The 21,659-nt window shown below is 37.4% G+C and overlaps 6 protein-coding genes across 6 annotated transcripts; 3 read left to right on the top strand and 3 right to left on the bottom strand.

The window, feature by feature from the left end:
• Nucleotides 1–5,153: 5,153 nt before the first annotated feature.
• BDBG_16190 (uncharacterized protein) lies at nucleotides 5,154–5,357 on the bottom strand (the record flags this gene model as incomplete). Its single annotated transcript, XM_031724190.1, has 1 exon — nucleotides 5,154–5,357. One exon carries the CDS (start codon nucleotides 5,355–5,357, stop codon nucleotides 5,154–5,156), a length of 204 nt encoding a protein of 67 aa, XP_031576003.1.
• Nucleotides 5,358–12,804: 7,447 nt separating this feature from the next.
• Nucleotides 12,805–16,180, top strand: BDBG_00756 (uncharacterized protein). Its single transcript, XM_031720022.1, has 3 exons — nucleotides 12,805–13,775; nucleotides 13,833–13,880; nucleotides 13,934–16,180. Exons 1-3 carry the CDS (start codon nucleotides 13,526–13,528, stop codon nucleotides 14,182–14,184), a joined length of 549 nt encoding a protein of 182 aa, XP_031576004.1. The 5' UTR covers nucleotides 12,805–13,525; the 3' UTR covers nucleotides 14,185–16,180.
• Nucleotides 16,181–16,205: 25 nt separating this feature from the next.
• On the top strand, nucleotides 16,206–17,904 carry BDBG_16191 (uncharacterized protein). The gene is made up of 2 exons (XM_031724191.1): nucleotides 16,206–16,672; nucleotides 16,735–17,904. Exons 1-2 carry the CDS (start codon nucleotides 16,648–16,650, stop codon nucleotides 17,655–17,657), a joined length of 948 nt encoding a protein of 315 aa, XP_031576005.1. The 5' UTR covers nucleotides 16,206–16,647; the 3' UTR covers nucleotides 17,658–17,904.
• Nucleotides 17,896–19,186, bottom strand: BDBG_16192 (uncharacterized protein; the record flags this gene model as incomplete). Its single annotated transcript, XM_031724192.1, has 3 exons — nucleotides 17,896–18,554; nucleotides 18,630–18,920; nucleotides 19,018–19,186. The coding sequence occupies 2 exons, from the start codon at nucleotides 19,184–19,186 to the stop codon at nucleotides 18,841–18,843; spliced, it is 249 nt and encodes an 82-aa protein (XP_031576007.1). The 3' UTR covers nucleotides 17,896–18,554; nucleotides 18,630–18,840.
• Nucleotides 17,958–18,152, top strand: BDBG_16193 (uncharacterized protein; the record flags this gene model as incomplete). The annotated part of the gene is made up of 1 exon (XM_031724193.1): nucleotides 17,958–18,152. One exon carries the CDS (start codon nucleotides 17,958–17,960, stop codon nucleotides 18,150–18,152), a length of 195 nt encoding a protein of 64 aa, XP_031576006.1.
• A 659-nt stretch (nucleotides 19,187–19,845) lies between the features above and the next one.
• On the bottom strand, nucleotides 19,846–21,646 carry BDBG_16194 (uncharacterized protein; the record flags this gene model as incomplete). The annotated part of the gene is made up of 7 exons (XM_031724194.1): nucleotides 19,846–20,683; nucleotides 20,735–21,086; nucleotides 21,143–21,173; nucleotides 21,233–21,380; nucleotides 21,431–21,466; nucleotides 21,519–21,563; nucleotides 21,614–21,646. The coding sequence occupies 7 exons, from the start codon at nucleotides 21,644–21,646 to the stop codon at nucleotides 20,441–20,443; spliced, it is 888 nt and encodes a 295-aa protein (XP_031576008.1). The 3' UTR covers nucleotides 19,846–20,440.
• Between the last annotated feature and the right edge of the window lie 13 nt (nucleotides 21,647–21,659).

A 21,659-nucleotide genomic window follows, 5' to 3' on the forward strand; every position in this document is an offset into this window, starting at 1 on the left:
ATCTATCTGACCTTGTAAAATACAAGAGTACAGCTAGTAACAGAACTGTATTGTGTAATTTTCTTAAAGTAATGTATTAATATATTATATTTCAATTAATTTTCAATTAATTTTCAATCAATTAAAAATTAATTGAAATTAATTGAAAATTAAAAATATTTTTAATTTTTAAATATAATATAATAGTGATAATATATATATATATATATAATTATAGATATATTGTTATAATTTCTTTAATTAGTTGTAAATTAATTGTCAATCAATTAATAATCAATTGATATATATAATATATAACTTGTAGAAATATACTATATAATTTTTTAATCAATTATGTTAATTAATAATCAATTAATAATTAGTAAATATATATATAACTTATCAAAATATATTACTAGTATTATAATTTCTTTAATTAATTGTAAATTAATTATCAATCAATTGATAATCAATTAATATATATATATATAATTTGTAGAAATATACTATAGTGTAGTATAGTCTATATAATTCTTTAATCAATTATAAATCAATTGATAATTAATTAATATATATACATACATATAACTTATAAAAAATATATTATAATTTTTCAATTAATTGTCAATCAATTGATAATTAATTGAATATTAGTTTTTCACAGCTGTCACACTTTGTCATTGTATTTTAAACTAGTGAGGTCAGATAGATGCACGGGCCGCGCTAGTAAGATCTGATTATATAATGAGGTCAGATGACTTACTTAGTGAGATTAACTCTTCTGCTTTCTGTTTTATTAAGTTCTCTAGTTAGATCTTCTAGAAGATTCTAGATCATCACTGCCAGAATTTGATATTAAGATGATTGAACAAAAATTTTGAGATCTGCTAAATATAGAACTTTCATTATTCAGAAAACATCTACAGATCTACAGACACATTAAGCATATAATAATTGAAGATCAGAATGAAAATAAACAATACTTAATAGATTTTCAAAGATCAAGATACTTTTGAAATGAGATCTCAAAGCTAATAGAGTAAATCAAAGTTAAGACAGTGATAAAAGCTGAAGTGTGAAAGAACTCTGAAAATAAAAGAAAATAAAAGAACATTTTTATAGAAATGAGAAATAGTGTACAGTCAGTCAGATGATGTCATGATTCACAGATTATATATCATACTTTTCAGAATTATGAGCAGCTTCATCACCTGAGTGATTTTCAGCACAAGCTACTGAGTCTGAAGCAGCGCCTCTGTGAGCAGCTCAAAGAAAAGAAAAGAACAGAAAGTAAGACTTGTTTTAACAGAAGTGAATGAAATAAGATAGAAACTACTCAGTCACTGCTAAGACCAGAGCAATCATGAGAAAAAAGTCATTTGAAAAACAGCTTAATTATATTTGTTGAGATGCTATTTAATTCTTATAAACTACATGATTTTGAGAGAAATGCTGAATTTTATCTGAACAGAGATGAGTATTCTTGAATTTTAATGTTCTTTGAATTCTTGATTTTTCATGTTCATTTTCTGCAGATTAACTGTGATGCATTGATTAATAATACTGCAGTGCAGATCAACCTGGCTGAAACTTTATCTCACATATCTTCACTTTTTTATACAGATAGCTTCATACAATTTCTTGTAAGTAATTTTACAATTCATTAGATGCTGACACTAGAACTCTTAGCATGTTTTACAGAGTGAGAACACTGAGAAACCTTACTCATCACAAGTAATCTGTCACACTCTTTATGAATATTGAAAAGTCTGAGAATGTAGTCACTGAAAACTTCTGATAATATGATCTCTCTGTAATTCAGTTGATTGTAATAGAGTATTGTGCACTTGTGCTTTCTGAAAGGCTTTTCATCTTCTACTTTGATACTGAATTTCATGTAGAAAGACATCTCAAGAATCTACCCTTATTAGCTTTGTATCATTTGAATTCATGATTATTTAATATATGTAGCTGTTATCAAGAACATCATTGACTAAAAGACTGTTAAGCAAGAACTGAGCTGCAATAGTAATATCTGATTATCTTAGCTTGTTTCATGCCTTTCTGAAGGAAAATATTGACTCACTCAATGTCTTCACCTGTCACACAAGATACATGCAGTGAATTGACAAAGTGAATGTATTATATCTGTGAAGAAGCTGCTTGAGATAGAAGAGAACATCTGCTATACTGAAGTTACTAACAATCACTAGAACAGTCTTATACTGACTGACAGATTTACTGAGCCTGTGAGAATCACTGATAAAGACAGAGAAGAAAGTGAATTCATTCACAGCTACTCAGGTCTGTAACTTTGCTATAAGACTGTGATAAGTTTGTATGAAGAGTTTCAACATGTTCTGCTTGTCTGAAGATCACAATGTAATCATGAAAGAATGAGTTTGTATTCAGAATGTCAAACTCAAACTCACTGACAGTATTCACAGATTGACATACTAATCAGTCTTCACTTCAAGCAGTTATGAGAGTGTTATGTGAATTTTAATGAGCTTTTCTTCAACTTGAGCATCTTTATCAGAGGGATCATCTTTCTCACATGTAATCAACACTCAGAGAGAGAGTTGCAATGAAAGAACCTGATTACAATATAGAAAAATCAAGAACTGTAGAAGAGTTATCAGCAATAGAATACTCAGCAGTGCATAGATATAGATTCTTGAAAAAATAGAATCAGATGACAGATGATGTCAAGTAGTATAGACAGAGATCACTGTGAGAGTCTGATGAATCTGGAGAAATATCTTATATACAAGTCAGTGAAAGAACAGAAGAGAAAACAATAAAAGAAATATCAATAATACAGCACTCTGTGAACTATCAGTCAATAATTCTCAATAGTTGATAACATCTCTGTACAATAAAGTCAAAGAGATTACTGTGATTATGAAAAGAGAGTTCAGCTCATTGAATCAGAATATGAAGAATAATGTGAAAAGTTAAAAGTACATCTGCTATTCACTCTGCAGTGTGATGAATTCATTAGCAAATCTTTAAAGAAATATCAAGATCATCTGTGAGAAAGCTCAAATGAGTTATGATAAAGATAATTTTCATATTGATAAGTGATAGTGTTTCAGCTTGTTGAGCAGTCTCACTTGCTGATGAAATCTGAAACATGATGAAGAAGATGGTGATGACTTCATACATAATATATAAAAGAACATTAACATATGTTCACAGGTCAAAGAGCTGGTGATGTTTAATGAGACATAAATAGATGAGATGCTTCAAAATCAGCATAGAAATAATGTTGATTCAGCTCTTGAGAGAACATATTATGCAGATTAGAGTGAGAGTTACAAGAATACTACCTGTGACAACAGAATATATAGTGACAGTATTCATGACCTCAAGCCGGTCAATGGTAATGAAAGCAGTAAGAGAAGAGGAAATTGAGAGAGGCGGAGAAGTGAGAAAGACAGAAGAAAACTAGATGTGATTGAGATGAAAGATGTGTTTTAAATATCTGATAGCAGTACCCGCGACTGCGCATAGGAAATCAACTCAAGATGCCAGAAGCTTTACATCAGCTTCCAGATGACTCATTTTGATTGACTTCATTCTACCATGAAATAAAAAACCATATATATATACAGTCTCAACAAAACAGGACAGAGAGAGACCATCTTCAGATATAGTATGATATTAATAATATAAAATCAAAAATGAGCAGATTATTCCTTTCACCTCTATGATAAAAATGTAAAAGAAAAGAAAGTCAAAAATTCAAAAAGTTAAAAAGAAATTCAAGTTCAAAAGTATCTGAAATCAACTTCATGTGATAATTGACTTCAATACAGTGCTACTGTTTATCACCAGCAGTTTGAAGGTGTTGTCACTCATTTTGCATATATTCTGTTCTCTACCTCACATGATCTATGAGCTGAAGCTTTAAAATCATTGAAGACATGTATCATGTATGGAAAATTTGTGCGGAGTCTCAAATATTAGAAAAGTTTTCAGGGTTCTGAATGATTCAGATTTTAAATCATGGCCTGAGCATGCTGAAATAAAAACATTCAAATGATGTTTAACAGAAGTATACTTTTGAAAAGCACTCTTGATAATTGTCACTGCAAAGATATCTATCTTCTTATTTTATGAAGACAATCAGTACTTTACAAGTAGTTTTAACAAACTTGATAATTTAAATAATCATTTTCCATCACTAGATAAAGCTATAGTAAGTGTTATTATAACAGTGAAAAGACACAGTCTGTACACAGAAGAATCATTACACTCTGCTGAAAGATAAATGAAGATAATACAAAAATATCTAAAAGTTGACAGAAATTCATACTTCTAAGCTTATTTAATATCATTATGTGTTACAAAGCTGCTTGCAACCTTGTTTATAGAAGACTATAGATAATCAGTGATAAACTTCTTGATAAGTTTCTGAGAAACAGAGATGAGATTAATTTGCTATGAGTTCTCTTCAGCTTGCTGAGAGATTAGCTTAGTCACAGCTACTCAGCAGATTCTATCATTGATAATCTCTCTTATAAGCTGAACAGTGATGATTTCTCTCAGCAAAATCTGTTTCACTATGATATCAAACTCATGATAAAGACATATCACATCAGAATGAATGTTAACAATGTAGTTGATAACAGTATTGAGTTTTGAGAGAGAATATTTACTGTGATTTTTACTGTACAGAGTGAGTGAGCCTTCAGTATAAGAACATTAAAACAGGTGATATAAGCAACTCACATGACTCTAGTCAGAGTATTTTCACAGATAAGAAGAGTCTTAAGACTCAATACATCTGTCATTTATCAACACTGACTACTCTATCTTTTTTACTCATGAAATTGTCTCTGAAGTGCCTGCTTCATCTGATTATTCATTAAGTCTCACTTATCTGAATATGAGTGTCTCAGCAGATAATCAGTAGAGAGAATTGCAGTATAATACTGATCATAATTCTTCAGTCTTCTGAAATGTATATCACTTCACTTTTCCTGTGTGAGAGACTTGAAGAAAAGATATAATATAATATGTGAGATGCAGAGCTGTAATTTCTGGTCTGAACTTCAGCTTATCAGTGTATTAGTATAGTAAAAGATGTGATAAAACTTCTTCTCAGCTGAGAAATCTGTTAAAATAGAAAGATTGAGAGCATTCTCAGACTAAAAGCTGTTCTTCTATCATATGCAGAAGCTCTGATAGTCAGTCAAGCCATCTCTGATAAGCTCTTCACTAAGTTCTAGAGCCTGTTGAAGATCTGAATCAGAAAGCCTGTAAAGAGCATTCATTGCTAGAGATGAGCTAGTCATTACATCTGATTCCTCAAGTTCAGCAGATTCTGACTGCTTACTCACCTGGCTATACTTTGTCAAAGATTTTTTCATATTGATATATATCATCTTGATAATCTTAGATTGTATTAATCTCAATCTACAATGATTATTCTTCTTTAATATCTGTGTAGCAGGTGAAGAAGAATCAGATGATAGTGTAGAAAGACCTGTAACTAGTTCACTACTACTCACTGATTGTAGATTTTCATTTAAAGAAACTTTCAATGAAGTTGAGAGAAAGTCAGTATCTTCATTGAAATGTGCTTATTCTTCACAGGCCCTGCCTGGCCCTGCAATATTAGAATTGATGAGAGATATAAATAAGATACTTTTGACTTCTGATACAGATATATTTGTATCAATCATGATAGAAGAACTGTGATTTGAATGTGAAGTATTTCTGACTTCTGATATACTTAATAAAGCAGAATCAATCATATCAACAGATAATTCATTCAATGAGATGATGAATCAGAGAAGATGATCATTAATACTTGTGATTAAAGACAGTTGTACTGGTAACTTCTGATCAAAGCAGATGTTTATTCAGAAACCTGAATCATTGTAACTCTGAAATACAAATGAGAGAGAATTTGATTCACTAGTCTTTACTCTGTTCAAAAGTTCTGCAGCCTCTGCTGTTCTGAGTTGTTCAAGAAGCTGTAGTGTATCACATACATATAAGATGACCTGTTCATCAGTCATGTCTACTGTGTCAGAGATTGAGAACTCACTTCTGAATGTGTTACTATTATAGTGAATTTCTCTGCATTTTCTCTATTCTATACAATGCACATAAGTGATGTGATCTGTAATGAAAAATTGTTTGACTCATCTGAAATGTAATCAATAGAATGTTCATGCTGTATGAAAACACAAAAGACCTTTTGCAAGAAATAAGAAGAACTATAAAAAGTAAAAGTTCACAAAGTACTATAGTTGAGTAGATGTGAAGAGTGAAGAATCACAAGATAACAGAGCACATGAGATCACAGAGCAGAGAGAGAAAGAAGAGTGTTAACAGTTTATAATCAAAGAAACTTGTGAAACTTCAATGAAGAATGCTGATGTTGTATGAGCTGTTTTTAAATTTATTCTCTTAGCACAGAGCCTTCTTGAATATTTTCAATGAGTATTACTGTTTTAACTCTGTGATTGAAAGTGTAACCTGGTCACTCTACTTAGACTGACTGTGTGACCGTGTCTGGGATCAGGACCAGATTTTTTGATAGTCTCATTACCAATTCAACTGATTCCATTACATGGTTTTAACATTAGATAGTAGTCTCATACTGTCTCAGTGAGACTTACTGTCTACTCTTGTCACATTTTTCAAATAGAATCATGATTTCCACTTCTCAATTTAAATTATTTTTATTGCTTTAAATGACTTTAAATCTCATTTGAGTGTTACCAAAAAGCGTTACTTTTTAAAAAATTAAAAATAGTCTAAAAAAAACCTTAAAATGTCTAAAAATAGTAACTTTATGCCAAGAATGAGACTAAATGGGATCAAATGAGATCACTTTCTCATTTTTTTCAAGTCATGGTTTCATTTTAAGATCTGATATATAGTCACTTTACATGTTTTTTTAATAGCCAGTCCCAGCGGGATTCACGCCAAGAAATGTATGAGACCAGATCAAATGGGATCAAACATGAAATTCATGGTCCCGGCGGCCAGTCTAACTCTACTACATATCTTAAAAGTATATGAATCATCTAGAAAATTCTCTGAGTTCACTCTGAATTCATATTGAGACAGATTCAGATAGTATTAATTATTCTGTATCATTAATCTTAATTTATCATGTTATGCTACTAAAAGAAACAGAAGCATGTCTGAATTGCACTTTGTAATTATAATGAAGACTATGCTGACAGAAAAGAGAAGCAACTGCTAAATACAGTGACTAGTAAAGAATGTAAGTATGTAAAAGAATTAAAAATGTAGAAGTGAAGAAATTCAGAAATTCAGAAGTTCAAAAGACTTTTTAAAAGTTTTAAAGTTTCAGAAATGAAACTGTCTATCTGAAATAACTGCTGTGAACTCATCAATTGCAGTGACAATCAGCTTCAGCTGTCATCACAGCTAGATTGATTTTATACTTGAACTGTCACATACAGTCATTCTTTTTATGCACAGTTTTCTTATTTCATGTCTATAATACTCTGAGATTATACAGGGGAAAAAATTTGACATGATGACAGATGACTGATGAGAAGAAGTTGATATAGATGAAACCACAGTTTTGAGAAACATGACTGTGATTATATTCTGCTTCTAGGTCTGAGAGAGAAAATACTTTTGAGCTTGCAATGATTATGTTTTATGCACTCTATTTTAAGTATACATCTGCACTTTTTCTACTTCTCTCAAGCTGTATAAATATTATATGCTTTGCTTGCAGGTGAGCAAAGCCTTTCTCACAGATACTCTTCAGTTTGAACATATATCTCTGTATATCTGCATTCTCCTGATCTTCTATTCTCTCTTGATAGTCAATATGAAATGACCACAGCTGACACTTGAAGACAATCAACTGCATTCACTTCAAGACCTGATTGAACTCACTTTCTCAGCAGATTCTACAGCAAATGCTGGAGTTCAGATGTCACATCATAGTTGAAAATGATTATCATCACATCAGGTCAATGTTCAGAGAAGATGTTGACAGAGACAATGTCTCTTTCATAAAATTGTTAAATACACAGATGAAAATGAGGCATAGATTTATATTCTAATTAATATTCACAGTCAATACTTTATCTTGAATACTGATTCAAGTGATACATGGCCATCTTCAGAAGAACAGATTGTACAGCTTCAATTTTAGTCTGAAAGCTTCATTTACAACTGACAATGAGCAGAAGAAGCACTATTCTCATACAGTTCACAAGACATATAAAGATTATCAAGCATCATCTAAAAAGAGGTACAGATGAAGAGAGACTCTCTTCAGAAAGAGTGTAGAGTACAGTGATAAATGCAGTGCTGATGTCTATGTCATCATTTATATAAACAATTGATATCTTACTCTATATACAAATGAAAATCCGTCATCATCAGTGAAGCAAACTGTATGACTCTTGAATTCAGTTTAAGTGCTTTTACTGACCTACAACAGGTGTATTACTACTCTCTCTCAATTTACAAGATATCTGAAAATTATCAACATCAGATTAGATGACAGCCTGTAACTTTTTACAGTTCAGAAAGAAAAGATGCTTATTCTTGAACATACCTAGTTTTAGAACAAATTTAATTCCGTTTTCACTTCTTATAGAATAGTCTTATTATTAGAAAGAGAGAAGTACCTGCTAATAACTTAGAAGAAGCTACTGCTAAAAAGATATAACTGTCAGAAAGAAGTTTAGCAAGAGATGAAATATATAAAAGATTATAAATAAAGAAAATTTCAACAATCTAGAAAACATAGTTTGAAAGTTTCAGAAATGAAGTTATCTGAATGCTCAGAATATAGCTTTTCATAACTCTTCTATATTGCAGAAATAATTTTCATCTCTGCTTCACTGAGTCAGCCTCTGATCTCTTGATCTTACAAGTTTGAGCTGTCTGAGCTCTCATGATGAAGGTGTAGTGTTGAATGATTTGCAAAGCTGAGTGTTCTTTGTGAGGAGAAAAGAGAAGATGAAGTGATGAAAGTAAAGTGAAAAGAGAGTTGACTTTATATGCCTCAGACTCTCTGATCTATACTAATATTTCTCTCTAGAGATGAATTTGAAGTGATTATGAGAAACTGCACCACTCTTCAGGTTCCAGTTGATGTATAACTAGAGATGATTTACAAAATTTGACTAACTTTCATCAATTATTGAATCACAACAGAAAATTAAATGAGGCGGATCTCATTGAGATTCAGTGTTATAATAAGCAGTGTTGTCATCAGATACAATTACTGATAGAGAAACATGAAGAAGAAAGAAAGAACAAAGTGCATTAGTTCTCACAGATAGAATACCTGATGAACAATCTTTACAAACATAAGAGCCGGGGAGAATGTGCAGAAATCTGTCCCAGTCCGCCTGCTGAGAAGGTAGACTCCGAATTAACATCTCATCAAGTAAAACATCAGAGAGTCTCTCAGATTGATTATTCACATTAAATATTTCATTATAAACATAAAACTGTCATTGAACATAATTATTGAGAGATAGAACAGAGTAAACTAATAGATTAATTCCTCACTCACAAACAATCTTCATAAACATGAAACAAACATGGTAGCTAGAGTAGAAGAAGAATTAGATTAAATCACATATTAGAGAATCTCACTACTTGCCTGTTCATATCAAATAAGACTGAGAAGTGAATTACATACTTCTGAGATCATGATATTCTAATTGTACATGATCTTGAGATACTCTGTGTAATTAAATGCATGAGTGAATTTCTTGTTCAATTTCACAGTCTGCTTCAGATAAGTATAAGACACATAATCTTTACTAACAGTGATAAGTGCATGAGTGATCATAATCAGGTTTCTGATCTGAAGATGAATATACAGTTAGAGATGAGATATGAATGATAAGTGTTTCATTATATATCTCTCAGACACTGAGATTCAAATTCTTCAATTTATACAGCTTATCACTGAACAGCTGTGAGCTTCTCTTATATATACATAACTTTGAAAGGAAACTTCTTCAGACATCTTTCTGAAATTCTCAGCTCAAAGTCTCATACTTCAGCTTATAATGAATTCTACTCAGAATAGCATTGTCAAACTCATTGACATAGTTTATAGTGAGAAACAAAACTCTCTTAAAATATTCAAGTTTATGAAGAAAGACTATCACAGAATAATTATGAACTCTGCTGACAGAGTACTTATGTAAAAAGACATTGACTTTGTTCATAAGAAGTATAGTGTTGAAATGACTAGTGATCTTAAATATATTGAAAACAGAATTCTTTAAGCATCTATCTCTGATTAATTCATCTGCAGATATCTAAAATGTAATATTAATCTTTGACTCTTACTCAGATGAATTAGAGATATACTTTGTAAAGAGAATGCTGTAAGTGCTCTGTCAATATCTCTGCAGTGAAAGTCTTTCTGAGATCTGAATGTTCACTGATATTAAAGTCAGAGTGCTTCATTCACTAAGTCAGAATGCATGCACTTACTATAGAAGTATATTAAGGTCATACTCTTTATCAGTAACAAAGTCATCAAAGAGAATACTAGATATCAAATCTAATTAAGTTCTTATTAGAGCTAAGAGTATGTCTCTTTACTGACTCAGAATCTTGAGATTTTTAAAGAATGCAGATACTTATTTAACTTAATTGAGATTGATAACAGCAAACTTCACTGAAATTAAAGATTAGTGAGAACATCAGTTAAAAGCCAGTTTCACTTACTTCAGATATTCTCATTAAAACAGAACTCTAAAACTGTTGAATAATAAATAAGAAAGTTAACATTCTTCATTTCAGATAAATTCATCTTATTACTTTTCATCTACTCTCTCATCTACTGATTCTGATTGTTAAAAAACACTGAAATGTTAACATGAGTGATACTGTTATTATTTATATAGAAGTCATTTCACTAATTAATCTACAGTCTGATATAGTTCAGATTCATCTGATAAAAGAAGACTGAGTTGATTATAACATGACTATTAATACAGATCTGAATAATTTCTTCTCATACTTTGAAAAAAGTATAACTGCAGTAGTAATGAATGTACTGACTCTTTAAGCTGTAAAATTTTCAACTGAAGTCAATGATAGATATTATAATATCTGATTTATTAAGATGATAATTAAGAGAGAAGATCTTGAGAGTGTGAATAAGTCTGAGTCTGTGAAACCTGACAATCTTCAGCTGAGTATCAACTTCACTGAATATCTCACTGTTAAAGTTCAGATAGTGATAATTTAAACTAAAGTATTTAATTCTGTTCATTTTCATTTTCTCTTCTTCAGCATTGAATATAATACATTGCAGCTTGTCAGTTCTCAGACAGATACTATATACAAAGATCTCTGGCTTGAAAATAGTTCAGAGCAGGTTGTATATAATCTCTTTCTTTTTCAGAAGTGATGAAAGGCTCTGAGTTGTGAAGACATAAGTTTTCTTAATATACTCAATGAGCAGATTCACATGCTTTGAATATGAGTCTGCATGATTTCATCTTTTCTTGATAATGTACTTTTCAAGATTGAGAAGAAAGTTGTATAGAAAGTTCTGCTCAATCTGATACTGAGTTAATGATTACTTCAATGAAATTGAGTAGAAGGGTGAAATAATACTGAAGACTTATCCTCACACAAGCTGATAGCTCTGACATTTTTCACAATTTCTCGCAGCACATCAAGCAACGCCTCTGACTTAATATCAACAAAGGCCTTAGTTTCCTTGGTCATCCTGTCTGATATGCTGTTAGTAATCAAGTGTGAGAGTTGAGAATATATTTCTTACCAAGCTGGTTCCGGACAACAAATATATACTGGTCAAGATCATCGATTGTCTTGTCCTCTCTCATGGAGTCCACAATCTTATACTTGGACTTGTCCTTGTCCCACCTAGCTGCCAGTGAGCATAAAAGGAATGAAGACACTGAATGATGGGATGTACACTTCGTGGACCTCCTTATATTCGAGCTTTGATGCTCGAGCTTTCCCCTCGTTGCCTTCTTTGTTCTTGTTTGCCTCCAGTTTGGTAGAATCTGATGACTGCTTGGCTTGACGAAGAACATCCATGAAAAGTTCTCGCAGCTGTTCCATAGTAACGGGCTGCGGAGGGTTTGCGTGGCTACAGCTACCTGGAGGTGTTTGGGGGTGAAGGGGTGAAGAGGGAGGAGCTTTGATGCCGTTAGACTTTGTGGTTTTGGACATTGTAGCGAAAACGTGTAATGGCTCGCGGGGATTGGAATAGGGAAATAGTTTTGCTCAGTTTTCTTGATTGCCTCAGGATTTCAGAGGGAATCGTGCCTCCTTATATGCCATTCTGTCAACACTCCTGGCACCTATTCTTTCGTCGTCTTCCCCTTCCGCTGGACCATGTGGACACGGGAGGAGATGGCCGTTGCTCTCCCATTTTAGGGATGCATGAAACTGTACCGCAGGACACATGGTCTCAACCTTGTCAACGCGATGTCGATCCGAGAGGCTGTCAGAGAAAGCCTGCCGTATTCTGCTCTGCGTAGCGAATCCACACCCATTTAGACCCCTGGTTTGGACACAAAGCATGCAGGCTCATCATCATGAGCTCCACGGCTCACTATGCATGAAATTAGACCATCAATTGAGAAAAGACGTTGTCATTGCCATGTAAGGCGCCGAAAGCTATGACAACAGATTGAAGCTGTGCCGCACCCCATTGGCGAACAGTCGGCCAGAAAGGTTGACTTGTAAAGGCAGTGTCCATGTTGGCGAAAGCGGTATTGTTCCCGATACCACAGAATCCTTTAAATATAGTTTAAATTTTTTGTCAATATTTCAACACTTTTTCAGTAATATTTTGATGACTCTGATTTGAAAATTTTGCTGATGTAGTCTAAATTTGTATTAAAAATATTTCCGATGGACACCCCAGCCTTCGCAAGGTGGCAGCTTCTCTTATTTGATTTGTTTCCTTGCCTTTAACACCATTGCGATGTTGAATCGCATTCAACACATCACTCGGCGGATCGAGCGCACTCTGCATAGCAACAAGGACAAGTAGGCTGTTTAGTTGCCAAATCATGCTGTAAGCAGGTCCGGAAGAACACTGCTACTTCTGAGTATTGTTCATTATCTATATGCTGATATTTTTGTGTATTTTCAACTCTTTTTATTTGACATAAATATGACAAATATCGGCATGAGAGGCTAGCAGCTGCCGCATCTGGTCACTTGACAGCCCAGGTGCGGGGAATTTCCATGCGTTAACATTTCTCGCCTACCACACTCGGCCTCTTTTTTGACTCATTTTCAGCTTCTTTTCGACCCTTTCTTGACGCATTATCCAACTCACACCGACTAATATATGGCTCCTTTGTCGATTGATGGTGCTATCTCCTCTCTTGCCAATGCGTCGAGAAAAATTCAACGTCGCAACAGTGTCAAAATCCCTGAAGCAAAGCGAATTGAGGAGGCTCTTGACCTATTATGAAGTGGGAAACTCACAGATGGCAAGGGGGCAAAGCGTCGAAAAATTTATCTGGAGTTTCTACAGAAAGTCCTGCAGGTCAACAGCGCTTCCATGATTATCCTCTGTGTTGTTGGGCTTGAATTATCTGTGATTTCCATTGCAAAGAAGGATGTGAGGCTTAACTTGCCGTATGTGATAAAAGATGTGGCTGGACTCGACAATTCTGTCTTGCACCGACTTGCGAATCAGTATTTTAACAGCGACAACTCTGCACCCCATCCACAAATTGAGACAGGCTCTCAAGCTGCGTTGATGGGCTCTCCCGAGTATCATGAACAGAACCCACAGGAGACACATCAAGGTAGGCATATACCTCTCTGCTACTAGATATTCATGAGGGTTGACATAAATGCAGCAGATCCATCTCCTCGAACTGAGCAGCTTTCAATCCAACAAACAGATAGGCGTATGTGAAAGCTCTTCACTCTATTCCGGATGTTGCTAATGATGTCTATATAGAGATTGATTATAGATGTTCTGCAGCACAAGTCAGCGAAATGCCACAGATCGGCGACCTCCTCTTTGTCGCAGTCCAAAACAGTAACCAGTGGATATGGGAGCGGGCGGTAGGAGGAACGGCCAGAAAAACAACAGATTGCTTGAATGTCTTAGTCCCTGAAAACCGAAACCAGGACATCACAATAACCTTGCTCGTGGGTCATGAAAAAGGTCTAGAGTTGATTGAGAGACTTAAACTAGCATCTATGTGAATTTCACAGTTGCGCCTATTACGCGAACTTTAAAACCAGCGGGTACATCACTTGTCCCATTTTCCGCGACGTTATTGTGTTGCCAATATGAAGGGGAGTTCATATCCACTTTTGAATCATAGATAATGATGGATTTTCCCCTTCCTGTGATATTCCTGGAAAAATCCACGGCTTCAAAAAGCTTTACATCTATGTATTCCTCGACCCCAGAAAGTGCTTCACATCCAACCTACACGCAAGCCATATATTCAATTTCAGCTCTGAATACACATTTGCGAATGCCAGATGGTGTTGACGTACCTCCTTAGACATAGCTGATAGCAAAAATTCGCGTTTAATATACATGGTCGAGACCATATATTGAGAAGTTTTTGATAGTTCGATAACATAAAGAGGCAGTTGATAGAGCTCGATTTGTAGATAGATGTTGGCGCGAAATGAGACTAACGTGACTTAGTTTTATTCCAAATAAAAGGGGGTGGCAATCCGTACCTCTTAAAAGAACCGCTTAATAGAAGCAAAAACTTCTGAGGAGAGCTGAACAGGTTTGCTGAGATTTGGATGAGGGCTCACTGGAAGGTCTCCAAATTATATGGTCAGAGGCTGAGATGGCTACCATTCAGAGAAGCCAGAATACTGGATGGCTTCTGTTTCCTCAGAATAGAAGGGGAATGGAAAGCATTCGGCCTAATGACGAAATGTCGGAATCTAAGATTTTCCATCCTGTGAACCTCAAACCGTCGTCGGGCAGCAAGGCCTTTCACGGGCCACATTGACGGTGGTAGGTGCGTACCACAGCCCAATTTCAGTTAAGGGAAGCATTCTGGTTAGCTCGTGACCACACCTACGTTGCTTCGAACATGTTTGAGAAGGCTGAGTGCATAATGACCGAACCCCCTCAACAGAGGCAGTATAACCGCAACGACAGAATACCGTCAAATTATCGCCTAATTTTATTACAGAAAGGATCAAAAAAATATCGAAAAATTTCATTCCAAGCTGCTGGGGAGAATCTATTGAACTTGGCCGGCCTCTGCTTCCGGCCAAGCTTTCACCTTTGATAACTGAGTATCTTTTTACTGAGGCCCTAGTTCAAAATCCCCTCAGCCGATTCCACCACATTTCAAGGTGCAACAAGATACGAGCGCAACAAAATTCCGATGCACTCCATCCAGCCCGAGGGGGATCTGTATTCCCACTCCCATTGTCCCTTTTGAGACACAGCATGCTGCCTGCTCTCATGATTGAAGATCCTAGGCCTCTCCGAAAGGCAGCAATGCGTGAGTCGGAACTGAATGAATCTTACCTTTCTGCATAATTTAGTTTGTCTGGGTAGTTTGGGCATTAGTAGGGACATACTGGCATAATCGTCAGCAGAGGAACAGGACCTGTCTATTCCTATTCCAGCCGCACGAAATCGCTGGTCGCGCCAGCTCCACAATCCACTTTCGGATCCCTCTAGCAGCGCGTGCTACCATTGGCGACTCTTGTGAGCTTGCTATGGTTGCAAGTGAAGCGGTGGCAACGCCGAAATTTGAGCGTTCACAGAAATTACCAGGACAAGGGGGGGTGAATAGGGGATCATTTATTGACTGACTGACACTTTTGGGAAGGGTAACCCCAGGTGGCAGTGCTAATTTTAGTTTGCCAAGACACTAGCGCTTCTCTCCCGAATCGGCCGCTTGTACACGATATCACGTGCTACAGTAGCACTCATCCAGGACTGCCCAACAACAATCATTTCTGGATAAGCTTGTGAAATAATTCTGCGATCCTCGCGGCACTCGATTATAAGAACTTCTGCTCCTACTGTCCTCGGTGCATACTGCACTATAGAGAAACCAAAAAGTTGTGATTCATTGCTATATGCCTTGTTCAGCGACCTTCAGCCCATCTCACAAGCGTCAGCATCCTTTATCACTTTGCAACACTTTGTGATATCAGCTGAAAAGACAGAAGCTCAGTGAGTCAGCATCAGTGTATTGAGATAACCTGTCAAAGATTTGATTAACCAAAGAAGTACTAAAAGAGCTGAACCGAAGAAACAGTCACCTGAGACCAACCCAGAAACATCATAGGCCTATCACTCAACAATTTCTCACTGAGCTAAACAAGGGCTGTGAACCTGTTCAGTTTGCTCCTGACTTTCTCCATGATTGTGCCCCCAGTTGTTTAAAACAGATAAAGGGGATTTCCAGACTGAGAGAACCTGACCTGTCCAACCTTAGAAATGTATGTAACTACAAATCCACGCACACACATCCGTGCTTACAATTTTAACCCAGTATCCCAAACCCGAAAATTTCCGCGATCAACCGATGAACTCAAACAAATCAAGGTCTTATAGTAGAAAGCAGCGCGCGGAATCTCCTCCATCATCACAAACTGGTGATATCAAAGGCACCACAAGAACCACAAGCACCACAGCCTATAGTCAGAACTTCCAGCAGAACCTAATCAATCATGGAGTCTATCCACCGGAATATAGGTATTCAGACCATTGCAAACCATCAAAACCGAGTAACTGGACAGAGATCAATAAAAGACTAGCACAACCAAGAGCTTCACTTTCACCCTCAAAGCTTTCTGAAGATTGCTTTGAAGGCTTCCGAGAAGCAGACACATATGCATCTAAGGAGAAACCAGTTACAAATTCAGTTGTACCCATTCTTGATGACAATGTTGAAGACCCTAAATGTGTTGGAGGGGATTACCTCTTTGAGAATCTTGCTCCTTTGACTGATGGCATGCTGGCTCAGGCCAAACCAGATCACTTCTACAGCGCGCGTCCTGAACAGCTTGATTGTCAAATCTGCAACGAACTTAGTGACCATATCATTCCATCAACACAGGATGACCTTCCAATGGTACCAAACTTCTTTTTGGAAGCAAAAGGCCCCGATGAATCCTTGGCTGTGGCTACATGGCAGGCTTGTTATGATGGCGCACTAGAAGCTCGGGGTATGCACACTCTCCAGTCATACCAACAAGACAGATCAAGATCAACTTACGACAACAGTGCTTACACTCTTATGTCGATTTATCATGGCGGTACACTGAAGCTGTACACAACTCATCTCACTGAGCCCGAAGGCCCAGGCCATTGCCCTGAGTATATTATGACCCAACTCAATACTTGGGGCATGACTGGGAACTTGGAAACGTTTCAGCAAGGAGCATGCGCATATCGAAATGCTCGGGACTGGGCAAAGGAAAAGAGGGACGAATTTATTAGGACAGCAAATGAAACGCACTCAAAGGCTCAATCTCAGCTTCTTCATTTGACATCTCAGAGCCAGACGGCTTCCGAGGCAGCTCCTACCGTGAACGACTCTGATGTATCGATGTTGTCTGAGTATTCGAATGCGCAATGGAGCTTTGCAGCTACAACTGAAGAAGGGGAAGAAGAGATTCTAAACAGAAATTCCAAGAAGCCGAGAGTTAGTTCCATTGGTCAAGGGGAGGGCTCGTAGTTATCCAGTTGTGTTTTGCAACGGTGTCTAACATATCGGAACTGCCGCCAGTGGTTGCTGCAAGAATGTGATAAGTGTGACCTGATGATGAAAACGAATCGCCGTCGATTGAGATATCAAGGGAAATGTGCCAAGATCTGATTGAACATGCTATGGAAAGCGAACAGCAGCGGATTGGTCTCTTAAGTAGATGGCAAGGAGAAGTGAGCGGCATACAAATTCACGAGGAGTGTCTATGACATATGGATGCCAACTCATCTAAAAAGAATCTGCTCAGCGATTGATCAGATTCCCCCTAACATGGAGTTTGATATATCGCAATCTGAACTTGACTTCTCCCAACAATCCAACACTGAATCGGTACCCCTGGAAGAGGACAACAGTCAGTCAAGCCAGCTAGGCTATAATGACTCAGCAGGTGTTACCCCTACCAGCTCTTTCACTGAGCAAACGCAAGTATTCAAAAAGCCGAGGAAGAAACATTTGGCCGAATAAGACTTCTGTTGAAGACTGTCCCTATCGAAGAGCCTCTTGCTGAAGAGTGTCCCGTCGAAGACAATATATGCCAATGCCTTATGGCAAGATTGTCCATCGATGCCAACACGTAATGGGCTGCTGGACGACAGGGCTTCAGATTTCTGTTGGCAAAATATTACAAATATTATATAATTTATTGTGTTTTGAAATCTGTCTAGATACAATTCAACCGCATCAGTAAATTTGTTGAATATCTGTTCCAGAAGGAACGTTTGTCGCGATTAAGTTAGAACGAGGATGCACGTGATCCATGGTAGCGCGCCCAGGCATACAAAAATAGGAGCCATGCAGTTACTAATCACCTTTGGCGATTGTCATTGGTTTGGGCAAACTGAAAGCCTCGCGATTTCCCCACGCGTCCTATGAAATATTAATAACCTGCCACTGAACGAAAAGAAAATGACCTGTACCTTGTGAAGACTGAATAAAGCGTACATCTTGATGAAGCAATGAACATAACCGAAGAGGGCCGAGACTGGGAATAAGAGGCAATCTAATGATTGCCGGCGATAGTGGCCAGAAAGCTTGATGAACTTGGTGAAAATCATCCAAATAAGAAGCACTCCCAACCACCAAGTGTGTAATGTTGGATTCGACATGATCATTGTGTGACATAACCAGATTAGGCAGGTGTCAGTTAAGAGAGCTAATTGCGATATGATTGTGAGAAACACTGCATAAGTGCTCCATGGATGCCTCCTGGGATAAAAGTCAGCTTTTGAAGATCTACGAAGGGAGAGGGAAGAGTCTCACCATCAGACAGCCCGGTCAATAAACAAGCTGCACAGATTACTTCACCAGTTGCTTCTGAACCATCACACACATTGTTTGAGGAACTTCGAGCTCTCCTCTAGTGTCGTGAGAACCTCGGCATCGGGATGGGATTGAAAGTAGGTTTTGATTCTGTGAGTGACCATCCAGCACATCAGGAAGTTGTCGTCATCCGCGTTGAGCGATTTGCCAAACCAGGTCTCATTGACAAAAGTTTCCATGCAGGATTGGAGGATCTCCGTGCGATAGGCAACCGTTCAGCCGGAGAGGCAGGGAACACCTCCATCCATATATGTGGTCGTGGTACAGTCGAAGTTTCTTCGCTCTAGATACAATGCGCCCAGGAACCACCAGATGTACTGGAAGGAGATCCTTGGATTGTTAGGTGTCTGCACACGCTGACATGTGGCCACACCCCCCATGCAAGGATCCTCGAACGGAGCAAGAATCCATGGCACAAGGCATGGAGGCCAAAGAACGTCGCCATCTGCGAGGATAACAATATCTGTGTGAACTCTCTCGACTGCAATTGCAATCTGATGACTTTTCTTTGGTCTGGAAACACTTACCACTTCCACTTTAGATCTGTGATTCTGCACTGACGTTGCTATAATCTCGGCTTTCTCTCGATTTTCATCAATGGTTGACAGTATGATTCAATGAGGTGCATTCTTCAGGATTGACTCCAGAGTATTAACCAACTGTTCTCCCGAGCCTTCTAGGGTAGGTATGATAACTGTAATGTTGTTGGCAGTGAAAGACGGGTGATGATCCGGTGGACGCATTGGTTTATACCGGGCAAATGCGATCAGATTTCCGACAAGACGAATGTATCAATAGGCACTTTGACATCCATTAGCGAGAGTGACCGTCAAGGATGTAGGGAAGCAGAACAAACAACAGCAGGCAAAATTTCACCGCTGGAGAATAACTCCGGGTGTCCGAATCCATGAGAGAGAAGAGATGGAAGACTTTCCATGAAGGAATCAGAGCAGAGGTCAGTCAGAAAAGCAGACCCAAAGGCATATCTTTATACTTCGCTGCCCTATAAGATTTCCCAATCACATCTCCGGTACAGCTTGCGCAGGATCAATAATGCCATTATATAATGAACACTACCGACTAGGGATATGAGAGATTATATTGGGCTCCTAGGACAGAAAAATGTTATGCATGCAATTCAATCCATGCCCCAGAATTTCGCATGCCGGCTAGTGTTGTGTCCGATGTATGTGCAGTAGCGCGGGGCATCTGTGGCCCCGAGAGGTTGGAGATGGCATACAATACATCTAGAACAAGCCAGCTCTATTTCCTGGATGTTCAAATTGATCTAAGGCCTAGTTCCACTGGCCTTGAAGGAAAGTAGGACTTCTTATCCGGGGGTCGCGATGCTATGCTAATGGTCTATAGTGCGCCCTCTGCGATTTCTGCAAAGAACTAGAAGGGAATTGATAGGTTCAAATATGCATTCTTCTCTACTCTTTCGCCTTCGGCTTTTGCCCGTATATCACATATAATTCGCGGTATATGTGAAGTTCCTCTCTTTTCAGATCATTTCTCACTTGCACCAGATATACTTGCAACTCATCCATTGACCATTGAAGGCCCCGAGTGAAAACCTGAAGTGAAAATGCTTCTAGTCCTTTCAGGATATCCTGACAAGCAAAACTGCCCAACAGCTTCAATTTATTGCATTCTGGCCATGGCCCTATTGGAATCTGCTTCACTTTAGCAATGAGTCTTCATCAAGTGTACGAAGCTTGACATACCTTGAATCTTTGAATTTGGATATTGACAAAGCCAGCTTCTCCCATCCCCTGTGTGCAGAGAGTTGCTCTGCAGAAAGGCTTCAACAGCTTATTTCGGCCCTCTATGATATGCTCTTGCCATTCAAGTGCGTGTACAGCTTTTTTATGCGTCTCATCATCTGAGAAGAAGCCATGCTCAAGTGATTTGAGTTCAAAGTATCCACCCGGTTTTAAATGCCTGAAAGTTCCTCTGCACAGTTCTTTGCAGTTGAAGATTGAACCATCCAACTCACACCCATGGATGAGATCAAATTCGTATGACAATTCCCATTTCTCAAAATTATCAATCTCAAAAATGCAATTTGATGGAACACTGGAATAAATCATAAGCCAGAGGATATATTTTGTAGAGTGGGTAACACTTCTTACAGAGTAGGTTGGATTGGGCTCAAGTCATTTCCTCAAACCACTGTGCTGGGATATTTGCTGCCCGTAATGGTTAGTCACTCAAATAGATACCCATGGACATCGGCTTCTGATTTACGCACTCAGCACATTCAATTGCCCAGATACCTGTTCCCATTCCCATATCAAGAATATGGTGAGGGCTACCACTTATGGAAGCAAGAAATAGTTCACTCAAGGTCTCTTCATATATCCGGTGCATCTGTGTCCTGGTCAGATCTTATGCAATGAGCATCAGGCATAATCATTTACCATGTCCATCCAATCTTTCTCCGGCTCATCATTCAGCTATCAAGAAGTTAATAAACATGATTCTCCACCATAAGGGGAGAGGACTTACCAAAAGGTATTTCCCTTCACAAAATGCATGATATGTTCGGCCATGCTGCTTATTTTAGCTTGTGCGGGCCAAGTCAGTTTTGGGTTCCCTCTTACCAGAGCCCTGAGATTGTTAGCTGGGATAGTCATTTTGGGTATGAAA

Source organism: Blastomyces gilchristii (assembly GCF_000003855.2).
Source record: "Blastomyces gilchristii SLH14081 genomic scaffold supercont1.1, whole genome shotgun sequence".
Lineage (NCBI taxonomy): Eukaryota > Fungi > Ascomycota > Eurotiomycetes > Onygenales > Ajellomycetaceae > Blastomyces > Blastomyces gilchristii.

Excerpts from the sequence above, each read along its gene's own strand:
- BDBG_00756 (XM_031720022.1), top strand. The coding sequence starts at position 13,526 with ATGATTATCCTCTGTGTTGTTGGGCTTGAATTATCTGTGATTTCCATT. Across the intron at positions 13,776-13,832 it reads CCCACAGGAGACACATCAAG|ATCCATCTCCTCGAACTGAG; the intron begins GTAGGCATATAC and ends TAAATGCAGCAG. Across the intron at positions 13,881-13,933 it reads AATCCAACAAACAGATAGGC|AGATTGATTATAGATGTTCT; the intron begins GTATGTGAAAGC and ends ATGTCTATATAG.
- BDBG_16191 (XM_031724191.1), top strand. The coding sequence starts at position 16,648 with ATGGAGTCTATCCACCGGAATATAG. Across the intron at positions 16,673-16,734 it reads GTCTATCCACCGGAATATAG|CACAACCAAGAGCTTCACTT; the intron begins GTATTCAGACCA and ends ATAAAAGACTAG.